The sequence below is a fragment of the Heliangelus exortis genome, chromosome Z (assembly GCF_036169615.1).
Source record: "Heliangelus exortis chromosome Z, bHelExo1.hap1, whole genome shotgun sequence".
Taxonomy (NCBI): Eukaryota; Metazoa; Chordata; class Aves; order Apodiformes; family Trochilidae; genus Heliangelus; species Heliangelus exortis.
In genome coordinates this window covers 47,139,920-47,157,213 of record NC_092454.1, presented here as the reverse complement: position 1 = coordinate 47,157,213, position 17,294 = coordinate 47,139,920, and the positions used below count along the sequence as shown (strand labels likewise).

At 37.1% G+C, this 17,294-nt stretch overlaps 1 protein-coding gene across 4 annotated transcripts in view; it reads left to right on the top strand.

The window, feature by feature from the left end:
• TNPO1 (transportin 1) overlaps positions 1-15,004 on the top strand; it is an 82,297-nt gene extending 67,293 nt beyond the window's left edge. For all 4 annotated transcript variants that reach the window (XM_071731704.1, XM_071731703.1, XM_071731706.1 and 1 more), the window contains 5 exons: positions 905-980; positions 1,779-1,878; positions 3,461-3,535; positions 9,514-9,656; positions 10,808-15,004. In XM_071731704.1, coding sequence (XP_071587805.1) covers positions 905-980; positions 1,779-1,878; positions 3,461-3,535; positions 9,514-9,621 — 359 coding nt within the window. In that variant the 3' untranslated portion in view covers positions 9,622-9,656; positions 10,808-15,004. The remainder of the gene's footprint in view (positions 1-904; positions 981-1,778; positions 1,879-3,460; positions 3,536-9,513; positions 9,657-10,807) is intronic.
• The last annotated feature ends 2,290 nt before the right edge of the window (positions 15,005-17,294 follow it).

Genomic DNA, 17,294 nt, shown 5'->3' with positions numbered 1-17,294 from the left:
CACCCTCTCCTTTTTCTGAAAATTAATCTTTCGTGAGCTGAGCAAACACCATTAAAACACATTTGAATGATGGTATTTTCTTCAGTCTGTCCCTCAGAACAAAGGACCAAGCTGCCTAATCATGTGATAAAGCAATTTTGCTTTTCATGTGTCCCTTACGCCTTGGTATCAAAAGTCAGATTCTTGTATGACTTCCATGAGGAAGCCTTTTGTGAACAGGAGACATATTAGAATAAATGAAGTAATATTCCATAGTCAGTTACTTTGAGATAGCAACAATTTTGAATTAAATTCTCTACAAGATTATGAAGACAATACACTTGGTGCTCCTTAAGAACTGTTTCATGCATTTAGCAATTCTAGGTAGACCACAGTATTTTCTATGTAAAAGTATTCATAAATCTATTTTTACTGGTAGAGTAAATCTGTTAAAATCTTGAATTCTACATATTGAAAAAATAACATAGAATATTTGATAATATAAGTGAAATTGGCTAATTTATTTTTATAGAGTATCTATAATAGTATTTGAATAAAGTTATTTGAATAAAAACTTCCATGTGTGTGATAGGTAAATTCAGTGTAAGATTACATCGAAGAGGGCAGAATCACTGCTTACATCAGAAAGCCTTTGGGGTTTAAATTGTGTTTTTGGTGTTCTCTCATTTACTTCTTTAATTTTTCTTTTACCCTGGAGAGTATACCATATATGTTGCTGCCTCTTAATTAGGGGGTGGTAATAAACAGCACTGGTGAAATCTTATGTTTATTATCATACACAGATTCTGTTGGTTTCTGTTTCTGAGTTATTTGTTGTTTTTTCTTTATTTTTTCTCCTCCCCCCTCATTTGCTCATGTCTTGGTTGGCGTTTGGTGGTGTATAACCGTGATTGCGTTACCTTAGCAATAACAATTGGTCGTCTTGGTTACGTTTGTCCTCAAGAGGTGGCCCCCATGCTACAGCAGTTTATAAGACCCTGGTGTGTATTATTCAATCTTTTTTTTTTTAATTCATTTTTCTTCACTCTCTTTCTTTCTTTCTTTCTTCTCTCTATCTCACTTTTAGATATATTTTCAGTTGGTTACAAAATCTCAATCCTTAATCATTGCCAACCATGTGACTAATCTTGTCCTATCAGGTTTGTGAGTTTTTAGTAGCACCGTCATGTATTCTTTATGTTGTGGCTAATGACTAATTTATGCATGGGATAAGATTGTCACATGCTTGCTGTGTTAAGCTTGACTATGAAAGACCATTGTAAAATCCACCAGAATGATAATACAATGCATGCAAATACTGTAAAATATAAACCATGCATTACTTTAATAAAAATACAGTCTGAGGCTTGAATTGCTGTAAGGAATATATGTTTATATAGTTGTTATGTATAAAATAGCTTGCTTGCTGCTGTAAAAGTTAAATAACTGTTCTGTAAGTGGTATCTGACATAATTCATACCGTGATAGTACTGTATGTTCTGCTTCTAATAATGACAGTTTCTATAAATATTTCAGATACATGTTTCTTTTGTATTTAATGGAATATAGGTCACACTTTCTAACTCTATGTATTGGAACAGGAGTACACGATTTTAGAGAATGATGTCTAGTGGAAATGTGCTAGCAAAGACTGTGCAACAAGTGTTTTTATAAGTACTAAAAGTAGTTCTTCAGATAACTCTGTTGGTGTGACTTATTCCATCAAATACTGTCACGTAGTTCTGACTTGATTGAAGAAAAAGTAAGAGCTAGCTAAGTTTTGATCTCCAACTTGCTAGGTGCACCTCTCTGCGAAACATAAGAGACAATGAGGAAAAGGATTCAGCGTTCCGTGGGATATGCACCATGATCTCAGTCAATCCCAGTGGAGTAGTCCAAGTAAGAAACATGAATAGACCTTAATTTATTTTCTTTACGCAAATGAAACTTAGTGAAAGATGTATATGGAGCATGAAAAAGTTTAGCTTGATGTGATTCCCTGTAGTACATGATGAAGCTTGATTTTGAGATTAAGAAGGCCAAAATATTTTATTCTGCAAATGATACATATCATGATGCTTCAGTAATTATCAGCTAGGGAAGGAGGAAGGGGAGGGGTGGGAGGGGAAGAGGAGTATTGCTGATTCAGGTTTGTCTTTTACGTATGAAGAATATGTGAACAATTACTTAGATTAAATAAGTGTATTTTGATACTTCTGCCTGTTTGTGGTCAGGATCTGTATGAAAATACATAGCAAAAGTTGACATACTTAAATCTGTGTTCCAGGTATAACCTAGACTTTTAAACCAAGAAACAGAACAAAAAGATTAAACACTTTCATTTTTAAAACTGGGGTAGGAAGATTCTGTTTCAACTTTATATTGTTTAAACAGTCAAATTCACAAAGAACCCACACCTCTTTAAAATAAAGGTTATATCAGAAGAGTAGAGTATGACTTGCTTTTTAGACTCCACTCACCAAACCAAAGTTGTACCAATGTAATATTTTCCAAGAGGAAAACTATGGTGCTTTTCCTTCTCCTCTGCCTGGAATTCTTCCTGAAATACAAGAATTGAGCCTCTACCTTGTTTTGAAATTTGCGGTTCATTTCAGTCATGCCATATTCTGTGCTTAATATTTCTCTCTTCTGTCCATTTGTTCTTTCACTTAACTTAAAGGGAGGGGATAATTAAGGACACTATTCATTATCTCATCTCTCCTTCTCTGTAGTTATCCTCAGTTCTTCCCCAAAAATGCATTATCAATTTAATGATTAAAGATTGCTGTCTTAATCCTGTGGTAGGGAGTAATACATGACAGCAGATGAACCAAGTATAGGGATTGTGGGGTGGCTTTGGTTTTGATCCTGTATTATAAACATTGTGTGTCCCAGAAAAAACTTCAGGCTCTGATTAAATAAGTACAACAGGGTTTTTTTCCAAACTGGAAATGGGTAAGAGAGAGTGTTGCAACCATGATCTTGAGTTTGCTGCTTGTTCTTTTGGTGATTGGTTCTTGAACTTCATTTGTGTATGATCTGGACACCTTGCAAATATGAAATTGTCTCTCAGTGCAGTATTTTCTCTACTCACAGTGGCTGATTTTTCCTTGCATTCAAGATATAAAACAATAGTTATGGAATGTGGCAGTGTACTAAAAGAATTCCCATTAGACAAGTCGTGTGGGAAGGAAGAGTTGTCTTGGTTGTTTTTAAATGAGGTTTTATTTAATCAAAAACCTGACTAAACAAAGCTATTTCTACACTCATCTATTTCTCTTCCTAGTTGTATTTAGTTGTGCTGTTTCTCCTTAGTTGTACTTGTCTTTATTGCCTGAATTATCTGGAAAATAAATACATTAAAAAAAGCGGTTTTGAATCAGGATCAGGGACCCTGGGTAGTTCACAGAATAAAGACCGAGTGCTGTTTTCAGACCTATAAGTTGCAGTTTCTAACCTATGTGATTATTTAATCTTATAGGACTTTATTTTTTTTTGTGATGCTGTTGCATCGTGGATTAGCCCAAAAGATGATCTCCGAGACATGTTCTGTAAGGTAAGGTTTCTAATACAACATTATATCTTAGTGGTGGTTGTTTTGTATCCTCTGTTTTTTTCTTGCTTTCTCTTTCCACTATTAGCACTTACTGCATTTATGGTCACAGAGACATCTTCGCTAGATCATAAATTTTCAGAGAAAACAGCATAAAAATCTTGACTGACTTTTTTTTTTTTCTTTTTTTTTTTTACCTGTATTTTCTTACACACCTTTGTTTCTTCCAGACTTTTTTTTTTTCCTTACCTTCTGTTACTATTCAGAAGTGTGGCTCCTCTTATAAGTTGTAAAGTGAAATACCCACTTTGAGGAAGGGTGTATGTCAAGAACTCATACTACACCTCTTAAAGCAAAACCAGAGCATCTTCCTAAGTACTCATTAGAATCGTGGGGCAGTATTGACACTCTTGCTTCAAATAATGCCATGTGTGAGCAACAGAACAAAAGCTAGAACTGCAGAGACAGAAATCTCCATGTACTAGTTAGCCTCTCAAATAACTGGTCTTTGAAAGAATATCAGGTCCAGAAAGAGCACAGATCTGAGCATTTTACCATCAGCAGAAGGAAACAGCAGGTATTTACAAGCTTAGAAGAAAGTTCATTGTGCTGTCTGTGACAACTGTTCAAAGCACTCTTTGTGTGTCTCTGCACTGCTCCTTTGGCTTCACTAAGTTAGTCTCCCCTGTTTCAGATTCTTTACAAGCTAGGTGTGTGGATTGTTCCTGGTCACTTGGCATGAGGACATTCTTGCTTTTTAAGGTGTATTCTTTTGTGCTTTTTGCCCTGCAAGAACGGAGACAAAGCTTTCTTCAAGTGATGGTGTGCATAGGTTTTAGATTACTTCCTCCTGACTATTTGATTGTTGTAGTCCAGGTGAATGTTTTTCCAGCAACAATTATGCCTTTCAGCAACAATGGATAAAAAGCTGGATTGTCCAGTGTTTGTTTTTAGCACTAGACCTAAAAAAGAAAAATACCACTTCTAAGACCATGGGTTAGATTGAGTTGCCAGTGTTGAAATAGGTTTTTATAAAAGTGGGGTATCTGAAGACCATAGCTGAAGTTCACTTGCTAAAACTTTACTGGAAGATGATTTTTAAAAATGTCCCTTTTGTCAAAATAGAACATTCTTAAATTTTCATTAGTATCTCAGCAACTGGCTCATCTGTCTCCATGGGTTAGGGAAGAGCTGAGCCTGCTTCCTGAAGATCTCTTTCAGTGGTAAAAGCAGTTAGTTAACTAGTGACACTGCAATATCATTATCACTACATCCTACTTAAGAAAACTATAACTTTGACCTTAACATTGACTGCACAGTATTAGGGACACCAAGACAGAGATAGGTAATTTCATAACCATGTTCCTGTGGCAGACACCACTGATGATGAGGCACCTTGGACCCTGCTGACCTCCCAGAGCAGGACTTCACTTCAGTCTCCATTCTCCAGAATCACAGCCAAAAATAGCTGTGAAGCTTTAACAGCTGTAGACACCCATGAGCAAGGTCTGAAAGGAGAAACTGTACCAGCAGCACACAGTGGATACCATAAAAAGAAATGACTAGTGCTTTTAGAGGGTGACTGTTAAAGGGCACTGAGGTTCCCAGCTGCTGGCCTGACAGTCATGCTGCTTGCTGTATGCTGCCTAAGATACGTGACATTGCCAAGAGGGTGCCATATCTTGTCAAGATCACAGACTACTGTTCCTTGTTACTCTTTCACGTGGGCATAAATGACACTGCAAGTCATAACCAAGGCAGAATCAAGAGACATGAAAACCCTGGGAGTGCTAGTGGAAAATATGGATGCTGAAATTTCTTCCTCTGTTTTACCAGCTGGAGAAAAGGAGGCAGCCAGAAATAGATGATATATAATGCATTAAAACTTCTGGCTAGGTGACTGATATCATCACAAGGGTTTTGGCCTTTATGACAACAAGATATTTTTTACTATAACCTGTTTAAGAGGGTTGGAATCCTCCTAGCTAGAAGTGGCAAGAGAATCTTTGGCAGCAGGCTGGCCAGCTTGGTCAGACATGCTTTAAACTGAAGGACTTGAGGAGTGGAGTCCAAAAGGGCAATGCTCATAAGCAGGCTAAGCAGAGCAGCAACAAATGTACTTAGCTGCCTCCTAAGATGAGGACCTGTGACACTGTTGTGAGTGTTTACTACAGGATAGCTGATCAGGAAGAGGAAGTCAATGAGGCCTTCTACAGAGAGATGAAAGTAGCATCACAATTCCAGGCCCCGGTGTTCTCACAAGGCATTTCAACCACCCTGATACTTGTTGGAAAGGCAGCACATCCAGGAACACACAGTCCAAAAGATTCCTGCAGTAGTGATAACTTTTGATGTAGGCAGTAGAGGAGCCAACAAGGTGTGCTGCTGAACCTTATACAAAAACAGGACTGTTTGGAAAAGGGAAGGCTGGGGGCATCCTCAAATACAGTGACCTTGAGATGGTGGAGGAATCCCATGCAATAGGACTCTGGAAGGCAGAGGGGGGTCGAAGAGAGCTGGTTAATACATTCAAGCACCACTACCTCCAAGCTCAAGATAGGTGCATCCCTGTGAGTAAGAGATTAAGCAAAGGAAGCAGGAGACTCAGACTTACAGGCTGAGTAAGGACCTTCTGGAAAAACAAATGAAAAAAAAGGAAGTTTACAGAATATGGAAAAAGGCACTCACCACTTGGGAGAAATATAGCGATGTCAGAGTATTCAGGGGTGCAACGAGGAAAGCTAAGGCCAACTTTGGATTAAATCTGGCAAGGGTTGCCAAGAACAAGAAGTGCTTATTTAAGTACATCAGTAGAAAAAGAAAGACTTGGGGAAATGTGGGCTCACTGTTCAACGAGGTGGGTGCCCTGATGCTAAAGGATACAGAGAAGGTGGAGTTGCTAAATACCTTCTTTAGCCTTTACTGCTAAGACTGGCCCTCAGGAATCCCAGACCCTGGAGGTAAGAGAAAGTTTGAGCAAGGGAAGGCTTTTTCTTGGTTTAGGAGGATTGGAGATCCATTAGGGAAACTGGACACCCACAAATCCACGGGCCCCAATGGAATGCACCCATAGCTGCTGGGGAAGCTGGCAGATATTACTGCAAAACCATACTCTGTCATCTCTGAAAGGTTATAGAGAAGACTGCCTTGCCTTCAGGGCCTCTTCAGAGAGTTAAGAGTGCCATGGGATAAAGCTCTGAAGGGAAGAGGAGCCCAAGAAAACTGGTCAGTTCTCAAGGATCACCTCCTCCAAGCTCAGTAGCAATGTATCCCAAGAGATAAGAAGTCATACAAGAACTCTAGGAGGCCTGCAGGAGCTGCTGGACAAACTCAGACATAAAAAGGGAAGCCTACAGAGAGTGGGAGCAAGGACAGGCAGCGTGGGAGGAATACAGAGAAACTACATGAGCAATCAGGGCTGAGGCTGGGAAAAGCTAAAGACCAAATAGCATTAAGTCTGGCCAGTGACATCAAATGCAAAAAGAGAAGCTTCTATAGGTACAAGAGTGGTAAGACTAGGGAAAATGAGCCCTCTCCAGAAGAAAATGGGATAATCTAGGATATACAAGAGGATGAGGTAGTCAGTGACTTTTTTGCCTCAGACTTTATATAGTAAGGGCTCTAACCACACCTCCCAAGCTGCAGAAGGCAAAGGCAGGGACTGGGAGAATGAAGATTCACCGTCTGTAGAAGGGGAAGTTCAAGACGTTCTAAGGAAGCTGGAAGTGCACAGGCACATGGGACCTAATGAGATACCTCCATTGGTCCTGAGGGAACTGGCAAATGAACTTGTAAGGCTGCTTTCCATCGTATTTGAAAAGCCATGGCAGTCTGGTGAAGGGAAAAGGGGAAACATCACCCTTCTTCCCAAAAGGGGAAAAAGGAAGAGTTACAGAACTACAGGCCAGTCAGTCTCACCTGTATGCCTGGCAAGATCATGGCACAAATCCTCCTGAAGGCTCTGATAAGGCATGGGAAAATTGAGGAGGTGGTTGGTGGCAGCCAGTGTGGCTTCACCAAGGGCAAATCATGCCTGATAAATATGGTGACCTTTTACAATGGGTTCACAGCATCTGTGGACAAGAGGAGAGCAACTGTTGTCATCTATTTGGACTTGTGCAAAGTGTTTTACACTGTCCTGCATGACATCATGGTCTCTAAATTGAAAAAGATAGATTCAGTGAATGACCATTCAGTGGAGTGGATGGCCATCAACAGTTGGATGTCCAGGCGGAGATCAGTGATGAATGGTGTTCCTCAGAGATGAGTCTTGGGACTGTTGCTCTTCAACATCTTTGTTGATGACATGGGTGGTGGGTTTAAGTGCACCCTCAGCATGTTTGCTGATGACACCAAGCTATGTGTGTGGTCAGCATGCTCGAGGCAAGAGAGGCCAGAGCGGGACCCTGGCATGCTTGAGAGGTAGGTCCATGCCATCTTCATGAAGTTCTGTAAGGCCAAGTGCAAGGTCCTGCACCTGGCAATCCCAAACACAAACACTGTGTGGAGAATGTACTGAGAGCAGCCATGAAGAGAAGGACTTGGGTTGTTGGCTGATGAGCTCAACATGAACCAGCCATGTGTGCTTGCAGTTCAGAAAGCCAACAGTGCCCTGGGCTGCATCAAAAGAAGCATGGCCAGGAGGTTAAGGGAGGTTGTCTTCCCCTTCTACTGTGCCCTAGTGAGGCCACACCAGGAGTAATCTGTCCAGCTCTGGGCTCTTCAGTTCAAGAAAGACAAATATTCGAGAGTCTAGCCAAGGGCTACGAAGGTTATCAGGGGACTGGAACATTTCTCTTAATGCGAAAGGCTGAGAGACCTGGGTCTGTTTAGCCTGGAGAAGAGGGGATCCTAAGAACCCTTATTAATATATAAAGGAATAGTATCAAGAAGATGGGGCCAGACTCTTCTCAGCAATGACCAGCAGCAGGACAAGGTGCTACCAGCACAAACTGGAACACGAGAAAATCCATCTGAACATGACGAATATCTTCTTTACTTCAAGGCTGACAGGGTACTGGAACAGGCTGCCCAGAGAGGCTGTGGAGTGTCTTCTGGAGCTATGCAAAACCCACCTGGACACCATCCTGTGCAGCCTGCTTCAAGTGAACCTGCTTTAGCAGGGGGGTTGCACTAGAGGGTATCCAGAGGTCCCTTTCAACCCCTACCATTCTGTGATTCTGTGACATTGCCTTTTTTGTGAGGATATGTTTATGACAGACTGTTCCACAATTCAGTATCATTGAGTTTAAAAAAGAAAAACAAAACTTTAAAATCTTGGTCTATTTTTCTATTAGGAGGAGACATTTAATCTGCCTTATAACCCTCTGTTTTCAGAGCTAACTAGTTACATTTTTATGCTGCAGGGCCCAGACTGAAACCTATAGATTATTTTCCCCCCTGTTTTCCTAGCTATTATCTGCTGGTAACTGTGGATCCCTGTTCTTTCAAAACACAAAGATTTTAACAGCTTTATTTTTAGTGACAGTTGACTTACACATTCCATGGTAAAAACAGTTGTCATAAAATGCTTTTGTATTTGTGCTAATTGACTGGTATTCATTCTGTGAAATGCTGCAGTTTTGTCTCCACTTTCTTCCCACAACATACTACACATTTAAAAAAGAAACATGAATACAGTAAACATATGTAAATGGTGTCAACTGATAAAATGTTTAGCATTTTGAAATGGCCTAACTCAAAGTTTTAAGTTACCTTGTGTATTAGAAGTACATATAGATATGTCTATACACACTGATGTATGTAGATAGCTATATTCTATGTTATCCTTAAAAGAAAAAATATTTCAATTAAGAAAGACATTATTAGGCTTCCTTTTGCTTATTAGTAGCATTTCAAATGTGGTGAATTCAAATGAATAGATGTGCAACCTAGTAGTTTGTGGATTACTTCATGTTCTGCTAGTAAATAATGTGTCTTCTGTTTAGTGATTATTTTGCCTTCCCCCATCTCATTCATAGATTCTTCATGGATTTAAAAATCAAGTTGGGGATGAAAATTGGAGGCATTTCTCTGACCAGTTTCCTCTTCCCTTAAAAGAGCGCCTTGCAGCTTACTATGGAGTTTAATCTCATGCACTGTAGCTGCAGTCCCATAATTAGAGGTAAGCACATAATCTTCCATACTCAGCAGAGCTGTATGACAGACTTCCTCCCTGATTTCATTATATGAAACATAATTAATTCATCAGACCTGCATTTTTCAGATATGTTGAATGGAGAAACCTTTCCTTCCTTATGAGATGGGAAGAAAAGGGATGATAGTGTACTTAAATGATGGTAGCTGTAGCTGACTTTGTTATTTTAACAGAGAAAGAGTAATATACACAGTAGTGTATAACGTTTGGAAGTGCAGGTATGCATGTCAGTTCAGGTTTAATAAGCAAAGTGATGAGTATCAGCCTCAAAACATACTGAAGACACAGACTCCCTCATGTCATCAATTAGTAAGTAACAGATGCAGTCTATGCAGGAATATTCCTCTAGGATAGAAAAGCAAGTGTGTTAATACTCTTTAGCCATGAGAAGTCCAATATACTCCTAACCACACACTAGATGATCTTTGCACTGAATAAAGGATGTTATGCTAATCTGTAACTCCACTGCAACCGCAGAACTTGATGGTTTGGGGAGGTTGATATGTTCATTATTGCTAAGTACCATTTTGTGCACCAATTCAGAGTTGATACACTTACACGCAGAGAATGAACAGTGAATGAATTGGCAAAGAACAGTGATAGTGCAGTGATAGATATTCTATAATAGTTATATTATTATACCACCTTGTTTCACATATTATCTGTGCACACTGCGTAAAGCAAATTAAATATGGAAATAAATGAATAGGTTCTTATACTATCCAAAAAAAGAAAGTGACTTCAGTTTATGCACTGGTTCTTTATATAAATTTGATTACTTGCAGTAGAATTTTTTAACTGAAATTATGGGAGTGAATCGTGCAATTCTCTATTATTATTGAATGGACAATTATTTAAATGCCTGAGATTTTTTTCAAAGTCAGTGACTTTTTAAAGCATATGTTTTTTTCATGAATAGTAAGTCCCCTGCTATGAATGGGCTCTTTTCTTAGCAGACTTGCATGGGAAAATATAGGCACAAAAATTAGTTTTTAAGTTAAAGGTTAGCACCTTAACTACTCCTTAAAAGAGGCAAAAAATATCTTAACTTACGCACAGATCTGGTAGTTAGGCTTCAAGGCAAGATTTAATTATATCTTTATCTTTTTTTATTACAGGTCCTTCAGTCTGGGAGACTATGAGGGAGCCTCTGCACCCAGGGAAAATGTTACCCTTTACTGGGGGGAAGGGTAAACCAGTAGGGAATACAGTACAATCCCAACCCTACTGGGAGGGGCGGGAGGGAGGTGTTGCCGTCACTGTATTAAGTCGATGTTGGGAAATGTTTTAACATCTGGAGCCTTTGTGGGTGGAAATCTGTCTCCTATTACAACTCTGCACTGGATGTGAAGAAGAAAAAAAAAAAAAGGAAAAAAAAAAGAATATAGTCACAAAACAGCACATTGTGGAATATTGTGGGGAATTGTACCAAATAAGAACCATATAATTGAACCATAGGGGATACGTAAAGACGAAAACTATTTTGCGCACAATAAAGGAAACCTAAGAATGGGGGTCACAAACAGTAAAAGGCTTTCTTTTTTTCTTTTATGTTTTTTTAAGTAAGGGTTTTCTACATTATTTCATCCTGCCTGATGGGATTCCTAGGTATTTGCATGTTAATGAAGAACTACACAAATGAAGTTAGTACTGTTAAAATGCAGCTTGTGTCTGTAATAAGATCAGGCACTTGCAGCGTACAATATAGAAACCCCATTATAAATGAATAAAGGTTAACTTGGACAAAAATGAAGCAACCTGCAAGCTGCCAAGTCAGTCACTCCTTCATTTTTGGGGTAGGGGGAGGGACACTTCAAAGGAAAAGATTGACATTTTGATTTTTACATTAAAAAGAGAATTAAAGTAGTGGATATAATTTGATTATTGTACTTCATTAGATTTAATTTCTAGAGTAAGGCATTATTCTTAACGTGCAGTTTAAGGTTCAGGCATGCGTTCTGGCTCATAGTGATCAGAAGTAATCTTAAATTAGTGGAAAAGTAGCATGCTTGCATCACATAGAGTGAAATTGGTATACATTTACCTATGTTGCGCCAGTTTTGTGTTGCAGTTTACCAATTCAATATAGCCCTGCATTTAAAATTCCTTTCTAAGATTCTGTGGATTTCATTTTCATTAAGAATATAGATATAAAGTACTGTAGTTAACAATTAGGCCTTGAAATACCTTTAGGATCTGTTAAGAATAAGATTGATATTGTATTGTGTGTAACCTGCACAATGTGGAAAGCTGATATAGCTGTGCAAAATATTTGCCTCTGTGCTGTCAGTGTGATGTGCTTTCTGCATGGTTATATACTAGTGATTTTATCAGAATCTCTAAAAATGAGTTACATGGTAAGACCCGTTAAAGGCTGCGTAAATGTTAGTTGGCACGTAAAGACAATTGTAGAAGTTGATGACATGATTGCTATATTTGTGTTTATTCCCACTCAACATATTACCTTCTATGCTTTCTTTTTGTTCAAAGCATGATCTTAAAAGAGATGTTTTAAGTTAATGGATGTAATGCAGGGTATCTACACTGTATTGGCGCATGTTGGTGGCCCTTTGTGATGTAGTTATATGCACAAGGGTGCAAGTTTAAAGCTACAGGGTGAAAGTTGGTTTGGATCCTCTTCATTTCATTTGTTTAGTTTTTCTGTTGTGTTTTTTTCTCTACTTACATGTATTCCTGTGAATAAATCCTTGTTAAGTTAACCCTTTACTTTTCCTTCCATGTGTATTTTCTTATGTACTGTGAATGTGAAATCCTAACTGGTACACTTGATCTTGTGTCCATCTGAAAGTGGCAAGTCTTTAATAATTTAGATTGCCTAAAGAGTATCCCATGATGATAAAGGAAAATGGAGAGATTTTTTAACTCTGCTGGTCAGAGGTGAAGCCACACCTTTCCATTTTTCAAGTGCTGCATAATTAATCTGCAAGATAAAATTAAGCCATAACAGCCTTTTGTAGATTTAGTTTCTCACCTTTGCATTGCAGAATGGATACTAGATAACAGTTTGGGGTTTTTTGTTTGTTTGTTGTTGCTTTTTTTCTTTTTTTTCTTTTTTTTTAAGAACTTGCTCTTCTTTGCATGGTTCTTTTCTGACTGTTGAATGATTTAGCCCATTGCACTGAAGTTTGAGGTGTGTGAGTGTGAACTTATAAATGCTTTTTAAAGAGTTTTGATTTTTTTCTTTTCTTTTTTTTTTTTAATGCATGATAGTGTGCATGTTTTACATGCCCCCCCTCCCCTTTATCCTTATTTTTTTTGGCTTTGCAAATTTGAAGGGATTATGCCTGAAGAATAGTTTGGACATGTACTGTATGAAGTACGTTCAGTAATGCTAGTATTTATTTGCATTGTATTTATTTGATTTGGTCCAAATTGCATGTGATAACTTGGTTTCAAATTACATTGCTGTGGTAGCAAATACAAAGTTCCTTCTTAATTAACAACTGAAGTAAATGAATAATAGTCAATGAAAAAAACTTTAAAATCAAATTCTGGGGAAAAAAACAACAAACCTTGAAAATATAGCAAGAACTGTGGAATAGAAAAGCTACCCAAATAATACTGTAGCATAACAGCTAGAATCTGGATTTATCTAAATTCTTAAATGTCAGGAAGCCCCTTTAACCAAATAAAACCATGCCACCTCACCTGGGATTAGCTTAGGATGCCACTTTTGTACATCGGTATTTTAATAGGTGCTTGTACAGACATGAACTGATGTGGTCTAACAGCAAGGAAAATAATTAAAATAAGGCAGAAATAAACAGTACTGACAATGCAGTCTTTTGTATCAGTAAGTTATGTCATGATATATTGAAAAGGAAATAAACTGTATTCCTAAAGCATAATAATATAGCGCAGATATTTGCAGAAGCAATTAAGGGGATAATGTGAAGTTAAAAAAGTTCTGAATCAGCATTAACATTGACAATTCAGTTATTGCATCATGGGATATATAAAAAGCATCTTGATTCTTGTGGTGTAGTCTTGACAGTTCTTGAATGTTGACTGAATGTTTATACTGGTAGAATTGAGTCTGTCTTTGTTACATTCCAGTGTTTCTGCCTCTTGGCATGCTAAAAGCACGGCTTACTTCATTTGCTCCTTACACACTGAATAAAGTGCTGTTAGTGTGCTAAACTACAGAAATAGCCGCTGCTAAGTAATGGTGTAGATTTTCTACTTGAATATTTTTGTTGTAGGAACCTCAGGAGGTCAGTGTTTACTGTTTTTATATATGCCTTTTTCCTGTTTTGAGTTTCCCTTTTTGAAGGATTCTGAGAGTGAAAAGCTGCTGATCAACCTAAGTTGGTAACAGAAAGTGTATTTAAAATCCTTATAAATGCATCTTTTGGGAAGTTCTAAATTACTGTTAAATTAATCCTAAGTGAAGTTCAGTTCTAAATTTTTTTCACTACATATTCAGGAAACAGATCATTTAATTTAGGAAAAAATATTAGAATAGTTCATTATTTTCACCAGTGCAAGCAAAAATAATAAATTTTGTAATTTTTTTCCAAAGCTTGATTATTTTTTAAATCAGTGAACATGTATATATTTAAAATTTAATAAGGTAATTCTTATGCTTTAGTTTATTGCTCCTTAAGCTTGTACTCAAAAGATCACTTTTAGAAGTAGGTGTTTAAAATTTATAATCGTTATAATTTTTAAGGTTATGAAGTAGCATAAATTTTGTAACTAACAATATTGATACACACTGTGACTTTTTTTTTTTTGTTAGGAATTTTATTTTAGCATCAATCTTAATCACTTAAACTGCATATATTGTAAAATAGTAAAATGTATATTTTAAAACTTCAAGTGGCTTTCCTTAAGTGAAACTCATTGCTATTTAGAAATATTAAAATATTAGCTTTATCTCAGGTGAACACTCTTGTACCCCCTTTGTTCAGAACACATGCTAATAAAAATGTGTCTTAATTATATCAGTTTATGTATTTAATTTAGGCAGCTCCTTTGTCTTAAACTTAACTCTAAATTAACATTTTACTGTGGGATAATAATGACTTCTGCTTCACGTATTTTATTCATATTGAATGTATTAACATATAAGGTGCAAAAAACATTCTTCCCTTGAGGAGAATGCATCCATATTCAAAGAACTGAAATATTTCTGGAAAAAATGCTTTAAATGCAACATTATATTGGAACTAGTTTGTTTCAGATTTTGTCAAGGAAAGAAGTTGCAACTAACACTAATTGCTTCAATACTGTTTCTTTCATGGGGATCATAGATGCAAAAAGCTCCTATATAGGGTCTAAAGTGTAACTTTTTATCTTAAAGTTAGGCTCCACAGTGAAATGGCAAAACATCCTGCAGTTTTCTCAAATAGATGCTGATGTAGTTTGCGTATGTATTTGTTATATATTGCATAAGTATTTCCAGTAACCTCATCTTGAATAAATAGAGCTTGATCAGTAGCTGTGTATTTCACTCACCTATGCATTCTCCAGAATTACTTCCATCCATCTTCTAAGTATTCAATAGGAACTTTTTGTCTGCCACTGGTGCTTGCTCTTTGCACTTAATGGTTGGAGCAGCCCAGCTTTAGATTGTTATTTTAAATGGGAAACTGAGGCGCGAGTACTCTTGTTGCTTGCATATATTCTCCTAAAATAATATGGATAGTAATGCACTTGAATGTACTTATATGAGGGAAGTTAAAAATGGCTCTGTCAGAGGAATCCATGTGGCGTTACAATAGACTTTAAAAAAGCCAAATTCACATCTCAAAGAATTCAGCACTTACAGTATAGTGTAATTTTTCTAAAAACTGGTTCTGTTGTGCTACTTCACCTTAGATATCTATTTCCTTACTTTGGGTGAACAGCAGAATTGAGAAGGACTGTGTGTTTTTTGCAAGACAGCAATTAGGAAAAAAAGATTGGTATTAAGCAGGTTCATTTGGCTGCTGAAATCTCCATTGTAGTATTATCTTTTTTCATAGGAAGAGATAGGTAGTTATGTCGTACATTGTCTGATCTGCTAATACTAGACACTTCTAAAATTTCAAATTGGATGTGGTATACAAAATAGTTTAAAATTAAAGATGACTGGATCTTTCTGCTGACAACTTAGGTTGTATGAGTTTCGCTTGAAAGCTTTAAATCTGATGTTTCTGTATCTGCCACAATGTTGGAATGCTTCCTTCAAACATATCCTCCTGCAACCTCTCAAACTGTACTAAACTGAGTGATATTTCTTGAAGTCTGCCTCTGTGCTAACAGAACTTCATTTTAAATAGAATATGGTTTAATTTTTGATAAGCTGCTGAATTTTAAAAGAGTTTTTGGGGCCACCAAATATTTTGGATCATGCAGAGAATATATATTGTACTGTAGTAATTTTGTATTTACATTTGTATGATGTGACATAATAGATGTGAATGTTAATCACTGCTTGACTATGTTAATAAAGTTGTTTAAATATAGATGTTGCATTCCAATTTTTAAATGAAATATTAAAATTTCAATTTATGTTTTGCCTGACCCAGTAGTGCACTCTTCTGGTTCACGCATGTAAGTTCTGGACTCTCTTGAATAAGGATTTTCATTTTATCTGAAAGAAAATTATCTTCAGATAAGTTAAGGTCAGTACAGTTTAGATGCTGCATGCTGCTTGAGGGCAGATCAGTGTAGAAGTAAGAGGTTTTATGTGAACCAAAATCAATGCCTGTTGGGTGATAACTGGTAACTGCTTTACTCCTGAGAAAATGGTATGTAGACCATATTTTTGTTAGAAACAGCCAGTGCTTGCTATTTCTGATTAAATGAGAAAGGGGAAAAAATTGTTCTCATTCCTTGTGCTATCAATAATGTGAACAGAAAAAAAAAAAAAAACCAACAAAAGTAAACTAGAAGTAAATTAAAATAATTTAAGACCTTGAACGAAATCTTGCAGTGATCTTAGTCTAATTTTATCTTTTATGAGGCTGGGATAAGACAAACTATTTAGACATGTGTCCTTCCATTTATATAACTTCCTGATAAGGGAGTCTCTAAATTAAAGTATGAAACTCATAGTAGTAGCTCTCTGGACAAAATACACCCGTGTTGATTTCAACATATTATGTTCACCTTAAATATTTAAGAGTTGGTCAATAGCATGTAGAAAACTTAGAAAGTTACGTATGTCTAGCACAGATAGCTTCTATGGCGTAACGATTAAATAAAATGCATTGTTATGATACAACTACTCACAGTAATACACTTTATAGCAGAAATTGTTACATATTCATCTGAAAGTCTACTTAATGAAGGACTTCAATTTCTGCCTCCAGAAAGAGGAGAAGGCCACAGAATAGTTGTTAACAGCATCGTAGGTGTGGAGAGATTAGCAGAGAGCTCAGCTCCTCTTAGCTGAGCACAGCAGTGGCTGTGTAGGAGGGAATGTGAGAGTTTTTTCTTTCAAAATAACCCTCCCTTCTCCCTTTAGATTAAACATTCTGCTGTCAGTCAGATGTTTTGTTCACATCTTCTACTATCAGTTTAGAGCGCCTGTATCTCAAGTTTGAGGTAAATTACTGTCTGTATCTACTCCCTTGCAGAGTAACTAGCACCTTG